This window comes from Myripristis murdjan, chromosome 22 (assembly GCF_902150065.1).
Source record: "Myripristis murdjan chromosome 22, fMyrMur1.1, whole genome shotgun sequence".
Classification (NCBI taxonomy): domain Eukaryota; kingdom Metazoa; phylum Chordata; class Actinopteri; order Holocentriformes; family Holocentridae; genus Myripristis; species Myripristis murdjan.
Genome location: NC_044001.1, coordinates 1,434,339 through 1,454,886, shown reverse-complemented (window position 1 = coordinate 1,454,886; position 20,548 = coordinate 1,434,339). Strand labels below are relative to the sequence as shown.

Genomic DNA, 20,548 nt, shown 5'->3' with positions numbered 1-20,548 from the left:
TAAACATACTAAAATCACTCAAAATAAGGAATTTGTAACAATGCAGTTTAAATAAATGAATTTGTGCTACTGTTTTCTAACGGTGCTGTTCTACAGTCACAGAGACCTTCACCGGTAAAATCTTCAGTGGGAGTGTGTCTGTGGTGTACATTATTGGGAACAGCCTGTCAGTGAAAGTGTGTGTGAAGGTGTGTATGTGTGTGTTAGTATCAGGATCAGAGAATGTCAGCTGTCCTCTGTTCCAGTCCAGATGAACTCTGATCCTCTGGAACTTCTTCTGAACTCGGAGAACAGTTACTGGATCTGGTAGGGAGCGTGCTGAGTATTTACCTTTATAGAGCCATATTCTCCATAATCCAGATTGTATGCGTCCCTTCCTCTGGACAGACTCTTCTATTACACCCAGTTCCCAGTGTTCACTGTCTCCAACCTCAACATCCCAGCTGTGAGTCCCTGAGTTGAAGCCCTCAGATCCCAGGACAGCAGGGTACCTGTTAAATCTCTCTGGATTATCAAGAAGTTTCTGTCTCTGTCCTCCTCTCACACTGGTCAGATCTTTAGACAAGAAGAGTTCTAGATAAGCAGTCTTGGGGTCCAGAACCACAGGAGTGTAGGAGACCACCTCCTTCATCTTGTCCCAGACGATGAAGCTCAGGTTGCCCAGGTGTTTGGCCTCGTCTATCAGAGCTCCTGAGAGCAGCTGTGCATCCTCCAGCAAGGGGCGCTGGATTCTCTCCACTGTAGCCTTGTAGTTGTGCAGGAATGAGATGTCTTCAGCTCTCAGCTCCTTCTCTATGGCTCTGATTGTGTCTGAAAGGGCTGCTATCTCTCTGCTCAGAGCCTCCGTCTTCTCCTTCATCGTCCGACTCTTCTGCTCCTCTTCCTCCCTCAGAGCGGTGATCCTGGCCTCCTCTTCCTCTTGGAGAAACTGTTGAAGCTTCTTAAACTCCTCCTTAATCTGCCTCTCTGTGCGTCGGGCCTGGACCTTAATGTGCTCTGCTGTTTGATCACAGTTTCCTTTGACTTTATTAAAGAGCTCCAGTTTCTCCTGTAAGGGCTTCAGTGATTTCTGAAGTTCTATTCTGTGATCCTGAGCAGCTTCATCGATGGGCCTGAACTTGTGGTCGCTGTGTTTCTTTGAATCTCGACAAACGAGACACACTGGCTGCTGATGGTCCAGACAGAAGAGCTTGAGTTTCTCAGAGTGCAGACTGCAGATAAGCTCCGACACTGCTGAGGTTCCCTGATCTCTCTCCAGTGAGAAGGCCTCACACCGAGCCCTCAACCGTGAGTCACCACATAGGTTACAATTTAAATATATTTTCCCACAAACTGGACATTCACATGCTGGTTTCCTTATCCACCAGCTCTGCAGACAGGCTCTACAGAAGCTGTCAGAGCATGACAGGGTGACAGGATCTTTAAAGACATCATGGCAGACAGGACAGCAGAGATCCTCCTCTGATCTGGAAGCCATTTTGTCTCTGAGTGAAGAGGAAAAACTCACCAGGCAGACAGTTCAAACAGTTCAGGCAATCAGGCAGTCGTGGTACCACTCCCTGTCAGGAAAGTTCCCGGACAGTTAATGGCTTTTCTAAAACTGCTATTCAGTGAGCAGTCAGCAGCAGTTTCAGTCTTCCCAGTATTCCTCCTGTCGTTGTTCCCTCAGTGGAAGTTGTGGGTTAAATTCCGAAGCTGAAGTTTATCATCTGTCCCTCAGTATGTGTGTGTGTCTCCTTGGTGAGCTGTGCAAGAATCACAGCTTTTATTTTCTGGTTTGTCAGTTGAGTCAGAGAATGGGCGGAGCTTTGTCAGGGTGTTTCTTGTAAAGGCTCTCCTGTTTACTGTAATTAACGAGGAATGAGTTTCATTGCACAGATTTTCTCTGTTGTTGCTCCCTGAGTATCACTGGTGAGAAAAAAAATCTGGGTATAGAGACGGCATCCCAGGGTGTGTCCTAAGATCTTGTGCTGACAAGCTCGCTCTAGTTTTCCCTGGGGGGTGGGGGTGGGGGGGTGAGTTTTGGTGATATGCAGCAAAGGGTTTTAGCCTCGACCTGAACCCAGGATGCCATGGCTAGGACCCAGTCCCAACAACACTCCACTGGGTCCTAGCGGCCCATTACTAACACTTTTTACAGTGTATTGCTATTGCAAGCAGGCCTGCTTTTGCCCACAAGAGAAAAGCTGAGTCCTGAAAGGGAGAGAATGATGAGAGATACAGAGGATCTGATCAGTAATCCTTCCCCCAGCTTCAGGCATCAGCAGTTGTTTGTTAGTTTGTTGGTACTGCTGTGGAACCAGTTTTCCTGGTTGAAAGCCAGTTCTCTGGTTGGTGCAAAAAATTGGTTTGAGGTCAGGCACTGTCTCTGAACCAGCCCTCAAACTAGCTTGGTGGAAAATGCACAAGGCGGTGTAGAGATAGGGCAGGGAGCACAGTCCGGGACCCCAGTCACCTAGACCATGGCCTGCTGTCAGAACTGAGGTCAGGCCAACTGTCACGAAAAAGAAATTAGTTTGAGATGATTTGAGCTTTGTGACGTGGCACGTTACCCTGCTGGTAGCAGCCATCAGAGGATGGGTACACTGTGGTCATAAAGGGATGGACATGCTTTGCAACAATGCTCAAGTAGGCTGTGGCATTTAAATGATGCTCAGTTGGTGCTAAGGGGCCAAAAGTGTGCCAAGAAAATCTCCACCACACCAAACAGCAGCTTGAACCATTGATAGAAGGTAGGATGGATCCATGCTCTCATGCTGTTTTTCACCAAACTCTGACCCCACCATCCAAATGTTGCAACAGAAATCGACTCATCAGACCAGGTGATGTTTCTCCAGTCTTCTGCTGTCCAGTTTTGGTGAGTCTTGTGAACTGCAGCCTCAGGTTCCTGTTCTCAGCTGACAGGAGCAGCAGCCGCTGTGTTCTGCTGCTGCTGCAGCCTGTCTGCTTCAAGGTTCCTCGGGTTCTGCCTTCAGAGATGTTCTTCTGCTGATGTTGATTGAACATTTGAGTCTCTGTTGCCTTTCTATCAGCTCCAACCAGTCTGGCCGTTCCCCTGTGACCTGTGGCATCAACAAGGAGTTTTGGCCCAGAGAACTGCCACTCATTGTGTGTTTTCTCTTTTTCGGATCGTTCTCTGGAAACTCGAGACGGTTGTGCATGAAAATCCCAGTAGATCAGCAGTTTCTGAAACACTCAGACCAACAACCACACCACATCCAAAGTCACTTAAAGCACCTTTCTTCCCCCGTCCTGATGCTCGGTTTAAACTTGATTTAAGCAAATCATCTACAGGCATGGAGGCATGGAGTTGCTGCCATGTGATTGGCTGATTAGATGTTTACATACAGGTGGACATAATGACGTGGCCAGTGACTGCATGTTCTGCCTTTACTACATGTGTTACACTGTAATTTGTCATGTTTATACTACTCCTACACTTATTTTTTTTTTAACACTTATCATTTTAATTATTTATACGACATGTTGATATTACATGTTTATATTACACTTCATGTTGTCATGTTGTATTACATTTCTTTTATATTCATTCATACAGTATGTACATTTATGTTGATTGAACATACATATGTATCATAGTTACATTACATCTATTATTGTTATATTATCCATTCAATTATTCTTTGGATTTATATTATTTACATTACATTACACTATTTAATGAATACACCATAATGACAATAATAATGATACTATAGTTAACAGTGATTCTCAAACTGTGGGGCAACCACAGTTTGAGACATGCACCGACATGACAGGAGGGTGTGTCACCGCTTGTGTGTGTGTGTGTGTGTGTGTGTGTGTGTGTGTGTGTGTGTGTGTGTATGTGTGTGTGTGTGTAAGCTTGAAACTGTATCACGTGGGACTATTCTCTTGCGAGAGGCTCAACACACAAACATGTTGCTATAGTGACAGCTGACAGCATGAAACCAAAAAATTAAAGAGACATTTGGAGACTCAACACCCCACTCACCCCAGGAAGCCACTGGAGTTCTTTAAGAAAAAAGATGATGAATACCACAAGCAGGAAAATGGCTTTAACAAAACAGCATCAGTGACCAACAAAGCACAGCTGGCATCATACAAGGCTGCACACAGAGTTGCACAGTCCAAAAAACCATCACATGACAGCAGAGCAGCTCCAGATATCGTGTCAAATATGACTGATGAGACCAGCGCTGCAAACATGAAGACTGTCCCCCCGTCTGATGAAACCACTGCAAGGCTTATATGGGACATTTCAAATGACCTGGAAGATCAGCTCATAGAAAAACTGAAAGACACTCGTTTGGCCTTGCAAATGGATCAGGCTACTGTCTGTTATCAGCCAGTTTGTACTCCACACACACCAGTATGCCGCTCCACCTGTATCTCAGCCTATTTTATCACTCAGCTGTCTTCACCCAGAGGGGAAACTCAGCGCGTGACCGTCTGTTGAAAAGCTTTACGTGTTTACCAGGGACGGACGTTTCACCAGCACACACTTCCTGACCGTCCGCTGAACCTTAAACTCTCTGCTTCTGTTTGCCCAGTGGAAAACAAAAAAAATCCACCAGCCCAGTGAGATGAATTCACTTGTTTCTGGTGCATTTTGGTTTGTTTCCAGATTTTTCAATTCAAATTCAAATTCAAATTCAGGAACAAACATCAAACTGCAGTGGCGACACGTTACCCTATTGCACTTGTTTTTTGCCATCATTTTTATGAGGCAAAAAGTGAGATTTTAAGATTTAATGTGGGATCAGATGACTTGTGTGATCAGTCTGAGGCTCCTCGCTCTGTGCTGAGGTCAAACCTTTTGGCAAACTGAGCAGAAAGCTTTAGGCTCCATCCTTGGTAAAGTTGTAACTATACTGATGTACAATTGACAATCCTGTAGATTTCTGTGTATTTCTTAAACTGCATCTATATTCTTTTATGAGGGCAGACAGACTCAAAGAAAAAAATCAGTTTCCAACTCCAAAATATTTAGTTTAACCAATAAAATCTATAACAAAAAAAAAAAAAAAAAAAAAAAAAAAAACTTTAAAGAACGTGGAATCTGAGTTAGACAAAATACTCTGAAAAAATGTCAAACATCTTTTCTCTAAATGGGGTCAATATGAGGAGCGCTGCAGATGGTGTATCTCCATGTTTAGAGGAAGAATCTGTCATTAAAAGTGAATGAAATATTTTGAATCTCGTCTGGAAAAGTCCTATAGTTTTGGAAAGCAAGGGCCTAAATTTACTTTTGTCTCTCAGAAAGTTTCATTGCCTGGTTCCACTTTGGTTTCTGTCTTGATTGTGAGAGCTGAAGCGCTCTCTGAGTCTGTCCTGCCCTCCACTGTGTTTCCGCCTGCTGTCATTACCCAGCATGCTCTGCAACGTTTCCTGTGACACGATGTAGACGACGTATCTGTGCGAGAGCCGAGCAGAGGAAGGAGGTTTGGGTTTGATTCCCACAGAGACACAAAGTCTGACATTTGGATTCACTTCCTCCTCTTTTTGTGTGAATGCTCAGTTAACCCTTTGAGTCCTGAACCAATGCCTTTGAATGTGTTTGAAGAACATGAGAAAAAGGCCGATGTGCAAACTAGAAAGAAATGACATGAAAATGATCAAGAAATTAGTCAAAAGTTACAAGAACATGGCCCGAAAATTGCCTAAATCTGTTTATTTTGAAAGAAATGACCTGAAACTGCCCCCCTCTAAAAAAAAAAAAAAAATCCCCAGAAAATGAAAAATAAAAAGAACAGATGTTTTGTTCTGAGGGTGAAATGGAAGTTTCCATGTTGTTCATATTTCGGATCTGTGTTGATCTTTTCATGGTAAAACACAAAGGCCAAGTGATGTTTTTGGCCCGGGGCCTGCAGGTGTGCGGGGCGGCCCTGAGCAGGAGGCCCCGCTCCAACTCGGGCTGGTCCTCATCAGATCCAGCGGTTCCGGTCCAGACCAGATGTTCTGTCTCTGTGGGAACCGCACTCGGCTGTTCAGTGATGACTCTGTACTTTCTCTATTTATTACCTGTTTTTCTTTTCAATAAAGAATAGTTATTTTTACAGCTTGTCCAGTGACTTCTGTTCATCTGCAGCAGCAACACCAGCAGGGACACAGCGCCCTCTAGTGACCAGAGGCAAGCCAACACAATACATCCAGTCCATACTGTGACCGAATAGTAGTAGTAGTAATAATAACAACAACAACAACAACAACAACAATAATAATAATGATGATGATGACGATAATAATAATAATAATAATAATAATAATAACAATAATAAAACTTTATTTGTATAGCACCTTTCATACAAGAATTGCAGCTCAAAGTGCTTCACAATTAAAAAAAGAACATTTAAAAACACATTAAAAAAGACAATTAAACACAGCATGATAGAATAAAACACAACACAGGGTGTGGAATAAAGAGGTAAAGGCTAAAGGCCAGAGGTTGAAATCCTGTTTTAACTTTGAAGTAAAACAAAAGATCCAAGTAAAACAATAAAACACAACACAGTGTGCAATGAAATAGGAGCTAGTTAAAGGCTAGAGTGAAAAGGAAGGTTGTTAGTCTTCTTTGAAAGATATCTAGTGATCCGTCTTCCCTGATATCTAAAGGTAGTTTGTTCTTAGGGGCATAAGAAACAAAGGCGGCATCCCCAATTTTCTTCTGACTGTTGTAGTGAACCTCCAAGGATCAAGGATGTCTTCCTGATCCTCCAGGGGCAGTTTGTCGTCCAGACAGCAGCTCCACACAACCATCAGACACAAGCAGCAAATTCATACAACACGAAACACACACATGGACTTCAAAAGGCAATCAGTTTTATTGTTTTTACATGCAAAGCTACCAAACAGTCGCTGAAAATAGTCCAAATCAGGTTGAAGATGGCAGTGCTAACTTACACAGTCAGCTGCTTTGTGAGGATTTAGCAGATTATTTTTCACAAAGCCTGAATCACAAATAATATACACAATTTGAAACCAACTGATATTTCCAGCTTTTGAATAAAATCACACCGGATCTGACAAAAATATTGACAGCACAGAACTAAAATGATGGTTTGATGTTGCTGTAAATATGAGAGTCAGTTAAGATCTGCTGGAGCTGAAATGATAAAAAAAAACAACAGAATCAACTGAATTCTTCACATCATCAAATAAGACAGACTCCACTTTTTCCTGGAGTCCAAATCAGATGTTTTCAACGTGGGGAGTGGGGGCCCCCAGGGGTCTTTGAGGGTCTTCCAGGGGGCCCTCAGCAAAATGAGGAACAGTTTAAATGCCTGTGAAAGAGGCTCCGTTCAGACGCCTTTCACAAGCATTTAAAAACAAGAAATCTGATCCAGCATCACTGATCTCACCTTCATATACAGCATTTTCATCAACAATGATGTTGCTTTATCGTAATTTTTAAAAATGATTTTTGACAATTTTCTGGTAATTCTCCTTTACCCATTTTTTTTTTTTTAAATTACAATTAAAAGTCTTTATTGTCTTTGTGTTCATACAATGAAACTGAAGAGGTCAATACAAATTGCTTAGCAAATTAGCCAAAGCAAAAAAGAAGAAAAAAGTAGGATGAAAGACAGTAGGAAGAAATGATATATTTAAACAGCAGAACACTGATTCTGGATCAACATCATATCTCTTGAGTTTAAATGCTTAATGTAAAAAAAAAAAAAAAAAAAAAAAAAAAAAAAAATCTCTTGAAGTAATGAAACATTTAGTTAACCAGGTGAAGACTCACTGAGATTCAAAATCTCTTCTTCAGGTGTGGCCCTGGTCCCTACAGGGCAACATCAGTTATTCAAAGTCCACTTGGGGGTCCAGAACATGAAAAAGTTTGAAAACCTCTGGGCTAAACACTGAGAGAATTCACTTGAACAAATTAGAGCTTTGAGCTGAAGCAAAATGAGTGAATTCATTTGAATGTTGTGAGAACAGATTAATATCGATGCATTTCCCCCTTTTGTTTGATATTGTTTATTTATTTTGTTTTCTCTCGGGTGTGTTTTGCCTTTAATCATATTATTTTAATCATTCTGATTTGATATTTCTTTTCATGTTTATTGTTTTGTGTTTTTGTAACTTTTTTTTTTTTTAACTGTTTTTGTTGTTATAGATGTCATCTATTTCATCTATTTATTGTTTATAGATATTTCTCTCGTGGGTGCATTTTGACTTTAATCACTTTATCCTACTTTGACATCTCTTTTAATGTTTTTACATGTTGGTGTTATAATTTTATTGTTGTTGTTATAGATGTCATCTATTTCTAACGGTGCTGTTCTACAGTCACAGAGACCTTCACTGGTAAAATCTTCAGTGGGAGTTTTTCTGTGTTGCAAATGATTGGAAACAGCCTGTCAGTGAAAGTGTGTGTGAAGGTGAGTATGAGTGTGTTAGTATCAGGATCAGAGAATGTCAGCTGTCCTCTGTTCCAGTCCAGATGAACTCTGATCCTCTGGAGCTTCTTCTGAACTGGGAGAACAGTGATATGACCTGGAAGGGAGCCTGCTTTGTATTTATCTCCATCGAACCATATTCCCCATAATCCAGATCGTGTGCTTCCCTTCCTCTTGACAGACTCTTCTATCACACCCAGGACCCAGTATGTACTGTCTCCAACCTCAACATCCCAGCTGTGAGTCCCTGAGTTGAAGCCCTCAGATCCCAGGACAGCAGGGTAGAAGTCAAATCTCTCTGGATTGTCAGGAAGTTCCTGTCTCTGTCCTCGTCTCACGCTGGTCAGATCTTCAGACAGGAAGAGTTCTGGATGTCCAGTGTTGGGGTCCAGAACCACAGGAGTGTAGGAGACCACCTCCTTCATCTTGTCCCAGACGGTGAAGCTCAGGTTGCCCAGGTGTTTGGCCTGATCTATCAGAGCTCCTGAGAGCAGCTGTGGATCCTCCAGCAGGGGGCGCTGGACTCTCTCCACTGTAGCCTTGTAGTTGAGCAGGAATGAGACGTCTTCAGCTCTCAGCTCCTTCTCTATGGCTCTGATTGTGTCTGAAAGGGCTGCTATCTCTCTGCTCAGAGCCTCCGTCTTCTCCTTCATCGTCCGACTCTTCTGCTCCTCTTCCTCCCTCAGAGCGCCGATCCTGGCCTCCTCTTCCTCTTGGAGAAACTGGTGAAGCTTCTTAAACTCCTCCTTAATCTGCCTCTCTGTGCGTCGGGCCTGGACCTTAATGTGCTCTGCTGTTTGATCACAGTTTCCTTTGACTTTATTAAAGAGCTCCAGTTTCTCCTGGAAGGGCTTCAGTGATTTCTGAAGTTCTTCTCTGTGATCCTGAGCAGTTTCGTCGATGGGTCTGAACTTGTGGTCGCTGTGTTTCTTTGAATCTCGACAGACGACACACACTGGCTGCTGATGGTCCAGACAGAAGAGCTTGAGTTTCTCAGAGTGCAGACTGCAGAGGAGCTCCGACCCTGCTGAAGCTCTCTGATCTCTCTCCAGTAAGAAGGCCTCACACAGGTTCTTCAGTGCCAAGTTACGAGGTGGTTCACTTCTTGAAGATCTTCTCTTACAAAATGGACAGTCTGTTGTTGGTTTCTCTGTCCACCAGCTCTGCAGACAGGCTTTACAGAAGCTGTGGCTACATGACAGGAGGACAGGATCTTTAAAGACATCATGGCAGACAGGACAGCAGAGATCCTCCTCTAGTCTGGAAGCCATTTTGTCTCTGAGTGAAGAGAAAAACTCACCAGGCAGACGGTTCAAACAGGAAGTCAGTTAGCCAATCAGTCGTGGTAACACTCCCTGTTCTGTTTTCTCAAAGCTCATTTAACTTTGAGTCACTTTGAGTCGTGTCTTTTCTAAAACTCCTGTTCAGTGAGGAGTCAGCAGCAGGTTGCAGTGTTTCTAGTATTTCCGAGTTCACTGAAAGTTAAGATAAGATAATATATGATCAGATAAGATAAGATATATTTTTTTGTCCCTGAGGGGAAATTAACTTGAGCATTCGTGCCTCACACAGCTGTAATCAACTTAAATAGAAAACGTAGCCAACAACACAGAACAGTGGGAAACACAAGACAGACTAATAAATTACATTCAACAAAATGAAAAGGTAATAAAATATTGTACATGCCTTGTGAGATGCCTTTTTAAAGTTACTTTCACTTTTGAGTCGTGGCTTTTCTAAAACTGCTGTTCAGTGAGGAGTCAGCAGCAGGTTGGAGGTCCACTATTCCCAGTCTCCCTCCTGTAGTTGCTCCCTCAGTCGAAGTCGTGAGTTAACTCTGAAGCTGAATCTTACTGTCTGTCTCTCGGTGTGTGTGTGTGTGTGTGTGTGTCTCCTCGGTAAGCAGTGGAAGAATGACAGTTTCTGTTTCCTGGTTTGTCAGTGCAGTCAGGGTGGGTCGTGTCAGTGCTGCTTCCTCTCCTGTAGGTGGCAGTGTTGCTCAGAAATCAGTTGAAAAGCTCCTGTTGAAACATGTTAGGCCAGTGGTCGTATTGTAGTCATGTTTTCCTGGGACTTCAGTGGTGGAGAAGTCTCCTTTCTGCAGCTCCTCTTTTCTTTCTCTGAGGCTAAAAAGTGATGCAAGAACCACACTACAAATCATTTCTCACTTTAAAAACATGAAACCCTGTACATTTCTGTTTCTTCTTAATGCTTCCAGGTGTGTTGATCCAGTCTTTTGAAATAAATAATTAACAGATATTGTCGGCCTGTGCTGATACTACACCCATCCTGAACCATTGGGTCAGTTAGTTTAGCAATAATGACTTGATAATCCTGTTGTTATGGTAACATGATGGCAGTTTTGTATTTGTTCATGGTGTTTCATATTTCAACATTAAAAGGGTTTTTTTTCTTTGAAAATGAAACAAAATGAAAAGTTTTTTTGTGGTAAAGAAAGGGCAGATGCAGAATAATCAGAAGCAGAGCTGGCCCTCTGTACAGGTACACCATTTAATAGTTATTATAGACATTTTATATACATTTCAACAGTTGTATTTTGTATTTAAAATCTGCTGTTTCATAGTTTGTAAATCAAAAAAAAAAAAACCTTACAAAACTCATCAAAACTGGCAAACTGATCAGAACTTTTTTTTTCCATTTTTTGGAAGACTAGAAAAAATACTTTTATTGTATTAATCATGCATTACACAAACAAACAAAAAGTCTTTAGTTACACCGTAAGTTGTAGCGTGGCTGAAAATAAAATAGTTTTACAGGGTAAAAGGAAAGGGAAACGTATAAACAAACAAAAAGATTTTGTTTCGCGTCGTGATTAATCTGGAGCCGTTGGCGGTATAAATCCCTTAACTTAGAAAAATAAAATTAAAACCAAAACCAGTGGAATATAACAAAGCACACTGATTCAACTCCCCATGCTTCAGAGCACACTGGAATTTCAACCAATCAGCTGGCAACTTCACGTGGTCTAGGTCGCCCCCAGGAGGCTCCTGATTGGACAGTTCTCCCGGGCCTTGAACCTGCTCTAAGACCAAATCAGAACCATATAAATAACTTTATTCCTGCTTGTTGAACTGACACAGTGATGTGAGGAGGAGGAGGCTGTCCACCTCTTTCTGCACAGGACGCCTGTCTCCACATATGTGGGGTCAGAGGTCATGCTGCATTCACATCGTACCAAAAAAAATAAAAAATAAAAAACAACAACAATAAAAGTCACGACTCAGGAGAAGTTGAGCTTTTTTGAAAATGTCGTCTTTGCAGTTTTGTCAACTTTAGTGCTGAACTGATTTTTTTCCTCTTACAACACATGAACTTCACAAGGACACTCTTGACTTGGTGTTTTAAATCACACCAAACTCTGTCATGTGACCACAAACCACAAATCCAGCCACAAGTTGACTCCTGTTGGGGAGTTTTGGAGCTGCGATGACAAAACGACGTTCATGTGTTTATTTAAGATGTTGGAGCTCGAAGTGTATCATCTGTCCCTCAGTGTGTCTGTGTGTCTCCTTGGTGAGCAGTGCAAGGCTGACAGCTGGTTTTCTGTTTTGTCAGGTGTATCAGAGGGTGGGCGGAGCTTTGTCAGGGCATTTCTTGTAAATGCTCACCTGTTTGCAGTGATATCGTGCAAACCATCCAACCATGATATATCGTGGAATAACAGTTGGTTCAATTTGTTCAGTTTTTTCTCTTTTCGTTCATTTATTCTCCTTCCCCTGCCTCGCACAACTTTCCCCCATCCTCCCTTGCGCAGTAAACAAAAGTGTTGCAAGCCCTTTTTTTCTTGTAGCAGACGCAGAACTCATATGGGGCGCATTCAAATTCAGTGAACACAGTGAAGGTTCGCAACGTTTGCAAACACAGAAATAAACAGTATGTTTGCAGTTTGCTACTAATGTACTTGAACGCACCGCCTAACGACTGACGTCACACTCGCCTTAAGACAGGAACAGACGAGTCAACAAACATCCTCGGGCTTCATGCGGTGTGAGAGAGAGAACATGTCCGAGTCAGAGACTAACGTTACAGGTAAAAATGACCAGCGACTCACAGATGTTGATTTATTAAATGTTTATTTCAATCTACAGATGCAAACAAATTGACAAATTAATTAAATCAAAGGCCTAGGCAACTTATAAAGAATAAACAAATTAATAACGATTAATAGGCTAATTAATAACTTATAACATTAACACATTAATAACAAGAACAAAGTTATGGCCGCACATTTACTGCCGCACAGGAACTGTCCGTGGTGCTGAATCTGCCTCAGCGGGTACTGTCCGTGGTGCTGAATCTGCCTCAGCGGGTACTGTCGGTGGTGCTGAATCTGCCTAAGCAGGTGCTGTCCGTGGTGCTGACTCTACTACGGCATTTCATTCTCTTTATTATAGAAATTAAAGCTCCATAAAATTCACGGAGGATCTTGTTTAGCTCTTCTTTCCTTACACCTGAGAAATCAGCTGTTTGCCTGGTGTTTTTCAGGTATTCTTCAGGGTTTGTTCGGTTGCTTGAAAACCTTGAAAATGCTAGGATTTTAATGTTGTGTTTTCAAGATTTGAAAAATGCTTGAATTTTGGATAATGTGCTTGTAAATGCTTGAAATTGTTACCACATTTCTGGGCAGTCTGACTAAATGGACCACGTATTAAATGGAGAGAAATAAAATAAGTCGGATTAAAAATGAGGCCTTCACAGCTCACGATCTGATGGGTTTCCCAAGAGCTGGATTGATTGTCATGTGTCACGCCCCCAACAAGAGGACACTGCAGCAGCATGGGACTAACATGCCGGGAGGTTGCCGTTTTAATGAACGTTGGCTGGATAATGAAAAGTACAAACAGTAGATAAAACGTGGACCAAATCCACATGTAGCCTGCTGCGAAATATGCAAAAAGGAGATTCAGTTTTTCGCTATGGGAGAGTCAGCACTCTCGAGTCATATGAAAGGTAAATCACAGAGATGACAAGCCCTACATGCGTGATTTGTTGGCTAACCGTTAGCTGCATGCTAGACCTAAATGTAGAAGCACTATGAGATGTGTCTGAATGCCACTGTCAATTAGGGACAATTATTAAGGGCTAAGTTAAGAACAAAGCCAGCGTTTCTCAACGGTAAACTGTAGGAACTTCCTGCAAATGAGAATTGAAGCACAGTTGATGTTAGCCCATAAGATGATAGACATCAGAGTAGACGCCGCTCGGCTGCTGGAGCGCAAGACGAATACCAAAGCAGCAAGCTCCCTCCCTCTCTCTCTCTCTCTCTCTCTCTCTCTCTCTCTCTCTCTCTCCCTCCCTTTCTCGCTCGCTCTCTCTCTCGCGCTCGCTCTCTCTCTCTACCTTTATTTTTATGCACACACACACACACAGTCTATGAACCATATTGATACAGTATATGAATATCTGGTGTTCATCAATCCATAACTCTGCTGTTCGAGGTTGTCAGTGAGAAAAAGAACGAGAGAATTTGATATGCCCCTTTCAGTTAATGTTAGTAGCTGTTTCGATATTCTGCTTAGGTTGTATCAAATTTTCAGGTTCTTTTTCACCCGGGCAGCACTTTAATCTAAGAGTACGCTTCAGTAAACAATAGTGTTTTTAGCCCTGATTTAAAGGAGGTGACAGTTTGAGCAGGCCTCAGATCTACAGGAAGTTTGTTCCACAGGTGAGGAGCATAATAACTGAATGCTGCCTCACCTTGATTGATTCTTGTTCTTGGAACACACAACAAACCAATTTCAGATGACCTAAGGGGTCTGGATGCTTTGTAAGGAACCAGTAGATCAAGCATGTATTTTGGTCCGAGACTATTCAGGGCTTTGTAGACCAGCAGTAAGATTTTAAAATCTCTGCTCTGCACGAGTGCACCCACAACACATTTCACCCATACTCAGACTCAGCTGCAGGTGGGCACATCAAAAATATTGACAGCACAGAATTAAAATGATGGTTTGATGTTGCTGTAAATATGAGAGTCAGTTAAGATCTGCTGGAGCTGAAATGATAAAAACAACAGAATCAACTGAACTCTTCACATCATCAAATAAGACAGACTCAGACTTTTACCTACTCCAACTCAGTGATTTTCAACGTGGGGAGCGAGGGCCCCCAGGGGTCCTCCAAGGTCTTGTGCAACCCCTCGGTTTAAGGTCACCATGGCTTCTCTTTTTACGGTTTACTTGTATTGATGCTTTATTTAAGGTTTAAGGCCAACCTTTCTTAGCCTTGTACATAATCTCACTAATCTCTCTCTCTCTCTCACACACACACACACACACACACACTTGATGGGTGTTTTTGGCTTGGGGCCTGCAGGTGTGCGGGGCGGCCCTGAGCAGGAGGCCCCGCTCCGACTCGGGCCGGTCCTCATCAGATCCAGCGGTTCCGCTCCAGACCAGATGTTCTGTCTCTGTGGGAACCGCACTCGGCTGTTCAGTGACGACTCTGTACTTTCTCTATTTATTACCTGTTTTTCTTTTCAATAAAGAATAGTTATTTTTACAGCTTGTCCAGTGACTTCTGTTCATCTGCAGCAGCCACACCAGCAGGGACACAGCGCCCTCTAGTGACCAAGGCAAGCCAACAAAATACATCCAGTCCATACTGTGACCGAATAGTAATAATAATAATAATAATAAGTATAATAAAACTTTATTTGTATAGCACCTTTCATACAAGAATTGCAGCTCAAAGTGCTTCACAATTAAAAAAAGAAGATTTAAAAACACATTCAATAGAACATTAAAAAAGACCATTAAACGCAGCATGATGTAATAAAATACAACACAGGGTGTGGAATAAAGAGGTAAAGGCTAAAGTCCAGAGGTTGAACCCGGTTTTAACTTTGAAATAAAACAAAAGATGCAAGTAAAACAATAAAACACAACACAGTGTGCAATGAAATAGGAGTGAAAGGCTAGAGTGAAAAGGAAGTTTGTTAGTCTTCTTTTAAAGATACCTAGTGATCCGTCTTCCCTGATATCTAAAGGTAGTGTGTTCTTAGGGGCGTAAGTAACAAAGGCGGCATCCCCAATCTTCTTCCGACTGTTGTAGGGAACCTCCAAGGATCAAGGATGTCTTCCTGATCCTCCAGGGGCAGTTTGTCATCCAGCCAGCAGCTCCACACAACCATCAGACACAAGCAGCAAATTCATACAACACAAAACACACACATGGACTTCAAAAGGCAATCAGATTTATTGTTGTTACATGCAAAGCTACCAAACAGTCACTGAAAATAGTCCAAATCAGGTTGAAGATGACAGTGCTAACTTACACAATCAGCTGCTTTGTGAGGATTTAGCAGATTATTTTCCACAAAGCCACATAATAATGAGTGCAACAGTGAAGAAAGCTTTGATGCCTGAATCACCAATATTATACACAATTTGAAACCAACTGATATGTCCACCTTTCGAATAAAATCACACCAGATCTGACAAAAATATTGACAGCACAGAATTAAAATGATGGTTTGATGTTGCTGTAAATACGAGAGTCAGTTAAGATCTGATGCAGCTGAAATGATAAAAAAAACAACAGAATCAACTGAACTCTTCACATCATCAAATAAGACAGACTCCACTTTTTCCTGGAGTCCAACTCAGTGGTTTTCAACGTGGGGAGCAGGGGCCCCCAAGGGTCCTTGAGGGTCTTCCAGGGGGCCCTCAGCAAAATGAGGAACAGTTTAAATGCCTGTGAAAGAGGCTCCGTTCAGACGCCTTTCACAAGCATTTAAACACAAGAAATCTGATCCAGCATCACTGACCTCACCTTCATAAGTCATTTTCATCAACAGTGATATTGCTTTAGCGTAATTTTTAAAAATGATTTTTTACAATTTTCTTTTCTTTAGCCATTTTTTTTAAAAATTAGAATTAGAAGCCTTTATTGTCTTTGTGTTCATACAATGAAACTGAAGAGGTCAATACAAATTGCTTAGCAAACTAGCAAAAGCAAAAAAAGAAAAAAAAAGTAGGACGAAAGACAGTAGGAAGAAATAAATTTAAACAGCAGAACACTGATTCTGGATCAACATCACATCTCTTGAGTTTAAATGCTTAACTGTAAAAAAAAAAAAAAAAAAAAAAAAAAATCTCTTGAATCTCTTGGCCCTGGTCCCTAAAGGGCAACATCAGTTCAACTGGAGGTCTTTGGTTTATTCAAAGTCCACTTGGGGGTCCAGAACATGAAAAACTTTGAAAACCTCTGGGCTAAATACTGAGAGAATTCACTTGAACAAATTAGAGCTTTGAGCTGAAGCAAAATGATTGAATTCATTTGAATGTTGTGAGAACAGATTAATATTGATGCATTTCCCCCTTTTGTTTAATATTGGGGTTTTTTTCTCTCTCTGGTGTGTTTTGCCTTTAATCATATTATTTTAATCGTATTGCTTTGATTTTTTTTATGTTTATTGTTTTGTGTTTTTATATATATATTTTTTTTATTGTTGTTTTTGTTGTTATAGATGTCATCTATCTCTAACAGTGCTGTTCTACAGTCACAGAGACCTTCACTGGTAAAATCTTCAGTGTTTCTGTGGTGTTAAGGTATGGAAACAGCCTGTCAGTGAAAGTGTGTGTGAAGGTGTGTATGTGTGTGTTAGTATCAGGATCAGAGAATGTCAGCTGTCCTCTGTTCCAGTCCAGATGAACTCTGATCCTCTGGAGCTTCTTCTGAACTGGGAGATCAGTGGCTGGACCTGGTGAGGAGCATGATGAGTATTTACCATTAGAGAGCCATATTCCCCATAATCCAGATAGTGTGCTTCCCTTCCTCTGAACAGACTTTTCTTTCACACCCAGTCCCCAGACTGCACTGTCTCCAACCTCAACATCCCAGCTGTGAGTCCCTGAGTTGAAGCCCTCAGATCCCAGGACATTGCAGTAGTGGTCAAATCTCTCTGGATTATCAGGAAGTTTCTGAGGTTCCTCTCCTCGTCTCACACTGGTCAGATCTTCAGACAGGAAGAGTTCTGGATGGGCAGTGTTGGGGTCCAGAACCACAGGAGTGTAGGAGACCACCTCCTTCATCTTGGCCCAGACGGTGAAGCTCAGGTTGCCCAGGTGTTTGGCCTCGTCTATCAGAGCTCCTGGGAGCAGCTGTGGATCCTCCAGCAGGGGGCGCTGGACTCTCTCCACTGTAGCCTTGTAGTTGTGCAGGAATGAGACGTCTTCAGCTCTCATCTCCTTCTCTATGGCTCTGATTGTGTCTGAAAGGGCTGCTACACTATATTACCAAAAGTATTCGCTCACCCATTCAAATGATCAGAATCAGGTGTCCTAATCACTTGGCCTGGCCACAGGTGTATAAAATCAAGCACTCAGGCATGCAGACTGTGAAACAAGACATTTGTGAAAGAATGGGCCGCTCTCAGGAGCTCAGTGAATTCCAGCGTGGAACTGTCATAGGATGCCACCTGTGCAACAAATCCAGTCGTGAAATTTCCTCGCTCCTAAATATTCCACAGTCAACTGTCAGCTCTATTATAACAAAATGGAAGCGTTTGGGAACAACAGCAACTCAGCCACGAAGTGGTAGGCCATGTAAAGTGACGGAGAGGGGTCAGCGGATGCTGAAGCGCATAGTGCAAAGAGGTCGCCGACTTTCTGCACAGTCAATTGCTACAGAGCTACAAACTTCATGTGACCTTCAGATTAGCCCAAGTACAGTACGCAGAGAGCTTCATGGAATGGGTTTCCATGGCCGAGCAGCTGCAGCCAAGCCACACATCACCAAGTGCAATGCAAAGCGTCGGATGCAATGGTGTAAAGCACGCCGCCACTGGCCTCTAGAGCAGTGGAGACGCGTTCTCTGGAGTGATGAATCACGCTTTTCCATCTGGCAATCTGATGGACGAGTCTGGGTTTGGAGGTTGCCAGGAGAACGGTACATTTCAGACTGCATTGTGCCAACTGTGAAATTTGGTGGAGGAGGAATTATGGTGTGGGGTTGTTTTTCAGGAGCTGGGCTTGGCCCCTTAGTTCCAGTGAAAGGAACTTTGAATGCTTCAGGATACCAAAACATTTTGGACAATTCCATGCTCCCAACCTTGTGGGAACAGTTTGGAGCGGGCCCCTTCCTCTTCCAACATGACTGTGCACCAGTGCACAAAGCAAGGTCCATAAGACATGGATGACAGAGTCTGGTGTGGATGAACTTGACTGGCCTGCACAGAGTCCTGACCTGAACCCGATAGAACACCTTTGGGATGAATTAGAGCGGAGACTGAGAGCCAGGCCTTCTCGACCAACATCAGTGTGTGACCTCACCAATGCGCTTTTGGAAGAATGGTCAAAAATTCCTATAAACACTCTCCTCAACCTTGTGGACAGTCTTCCCAGAAGAGCTGAAGCTGTAATAGCTGCAAAAGGTGGACCGACATCATATTGAACTCTATGGGTTAGGAATGGGATGGCACTTCAGTTCATAGTATGAGTAAAGGCAGGTGAGCGAATACTTTTGGTAATATAGTGTATCTCTCTGCTCAGAGCCTCCGTCTTCTCCTTCGTCGTCCGACTCTTCTGCTCCTCTTCCTCCCTCAGAGCGGTGATCCTGGCCTCCTCTTCCTCTTGGAGAAACTGGTGAAGCTTCTTAAACTCCTCCTTAATCTGCCTCTCAGTGCGTCGGGCCTGGACCTTAATGTGCTCTGCTGTTTGATCACAGTTTCCTTTGACTTTATTAAAGAGCTCCAGTTTCTCCTGTAAGGGCTTCAGTGATTTCTGAAGTTCTTCTCTGTGATCCTGAGCAGCTTCGTCGATGGGTCTGAACTTGTGGTCGGTGTGTTTCTTTGAATCTCGACAGACGAGACACACTGGCTGCTGATGGTCCAGACAGAAGAGCCTGAGTTTCTCAGAGTGCAGACTGCAGAGGAGCTCCGACCCTGCTGAAGCTCTCTGATCTCTCTGCAGTAAGAAGGCCTCACACAGGTTCTTCAGTGCCAAGTTACGAGGTGGATCACTCTTTGAAGATCTTCTCTTACAAAATGGACAGTTTTTTGTTGGTTTCTCTGTCCACCAGCTCTGCAGACAGGCTTTACAGAAGCTGTGGCTACATGACAGGAGCACAGGATCTTTAAAGATGTCATGGCAGACAGGACAGCTGAGATCCTTCTCAAATCTGGAAGCCATTTTGTCTCTGAGTGAAGAGAAAATCTCACCAGGCAGACGGTTCAAACAGGAAGTCAGTCAGTTTTGGTAACACTCCCTGTTCTGGAAAGTTCCCTAAAAGCTAATTTAACTCTGAGTCACTTTGAGTCGTGTCTTTTCTAAAACTCCTGTTCAGTGAGGAGCGAGGAGTGTTTCTAGTATTTCCAAGTTCCCTGAAAGTTAATTTAATATCAGATAATATAAGATAATATATGATAATATACGATATATTTTATTGTTCCTGAGGGGAAATCTGACTTGAGCATTCGTGCCTCACACAGCTGTAATCAACTTAAATACAAAATGGAGCCAACAACACAGAACAGTGGGAAACACAAGACACACTAATAAATTACATTCAACCAAATGAAAAGGTAATAAAATATTTTACATGCCTTGTGAGACGCCTTGTGAAAATTAGTCACTCTGAGTCATGGCTTTTCTAAAATTGCTGTTCAATGAGGAGTCAGCAGCAGGTTGAAGGTCCAGTATTCCCAGTGTTCCTCCTGTAGTTGCTGAATCTTACTGTCTCTCGGTGTGTGTGTGTGTGTGTGTGTGTGTGCGTGCGTCTCCTCTGTGAGCAGTGGACGAATGACAGTTTCTGTTTCCTGTTTTGTCAGTGCAGTCAGGGTGGGTCGTGTCAGTGCTGCTTCCTCTCCTGTAGGTGGCAGTGTTGCTCAGAAATCAGTTGAAAAGCTCCTGTTGAAACATGTTAGGCCAGTGGTCGTATTGTAGTCCTGTTTTCCTGGGACTTCAGTGGTGGAGAAGTTTCCTTTCTGCAGCTCCTCTTTTCTTTCTCTGAGGCTAAAAAGTGACGGAAGAACCACACTACAAATCATTTCTCACTTTAAAAAACAGGAGAAGACGTACATTTATGTTTCTTAATGCTTACAAGGTGTGTTGATCCAGTCTTTTGAAACATATAACAAAATGACATGTAAGTCATTTTGTTTTTTCTTTTCTTGTTTTGAA

General features: G+C 42.6%; 1 protein-coding gene across 1 annotated transcript; it reads right to left on the bottom strand.

Annotated features, from left to right (window-relative positions):
* Positions 1-8,254: 8,254 nt before the first annotated feature.
* LOC115354434 (uncharacterized) lies at positions 8,255-19,558 on the bottom strand. Its single transcript, XM_030044829.1, has 4 exons — positions 18,889-19,558; positions 16,915-17,652; positions 15,857-15,861; positions 8,255-9,685 (listed from the first exon to the last, which is right to left on the bottom strand). The coding sequence occupies exons 1-4, from the start codon at positions 19,556-19,558 to the stop codon at positions 8,276-8,278; spliced, it is 2,823 nt and encodes a 940-aa protein (XP_029900689.1). The 3' UTR covers positions 8,255-8,275.
* Positions 19,559-20,548: the final 990 nt, after the last annotated feature.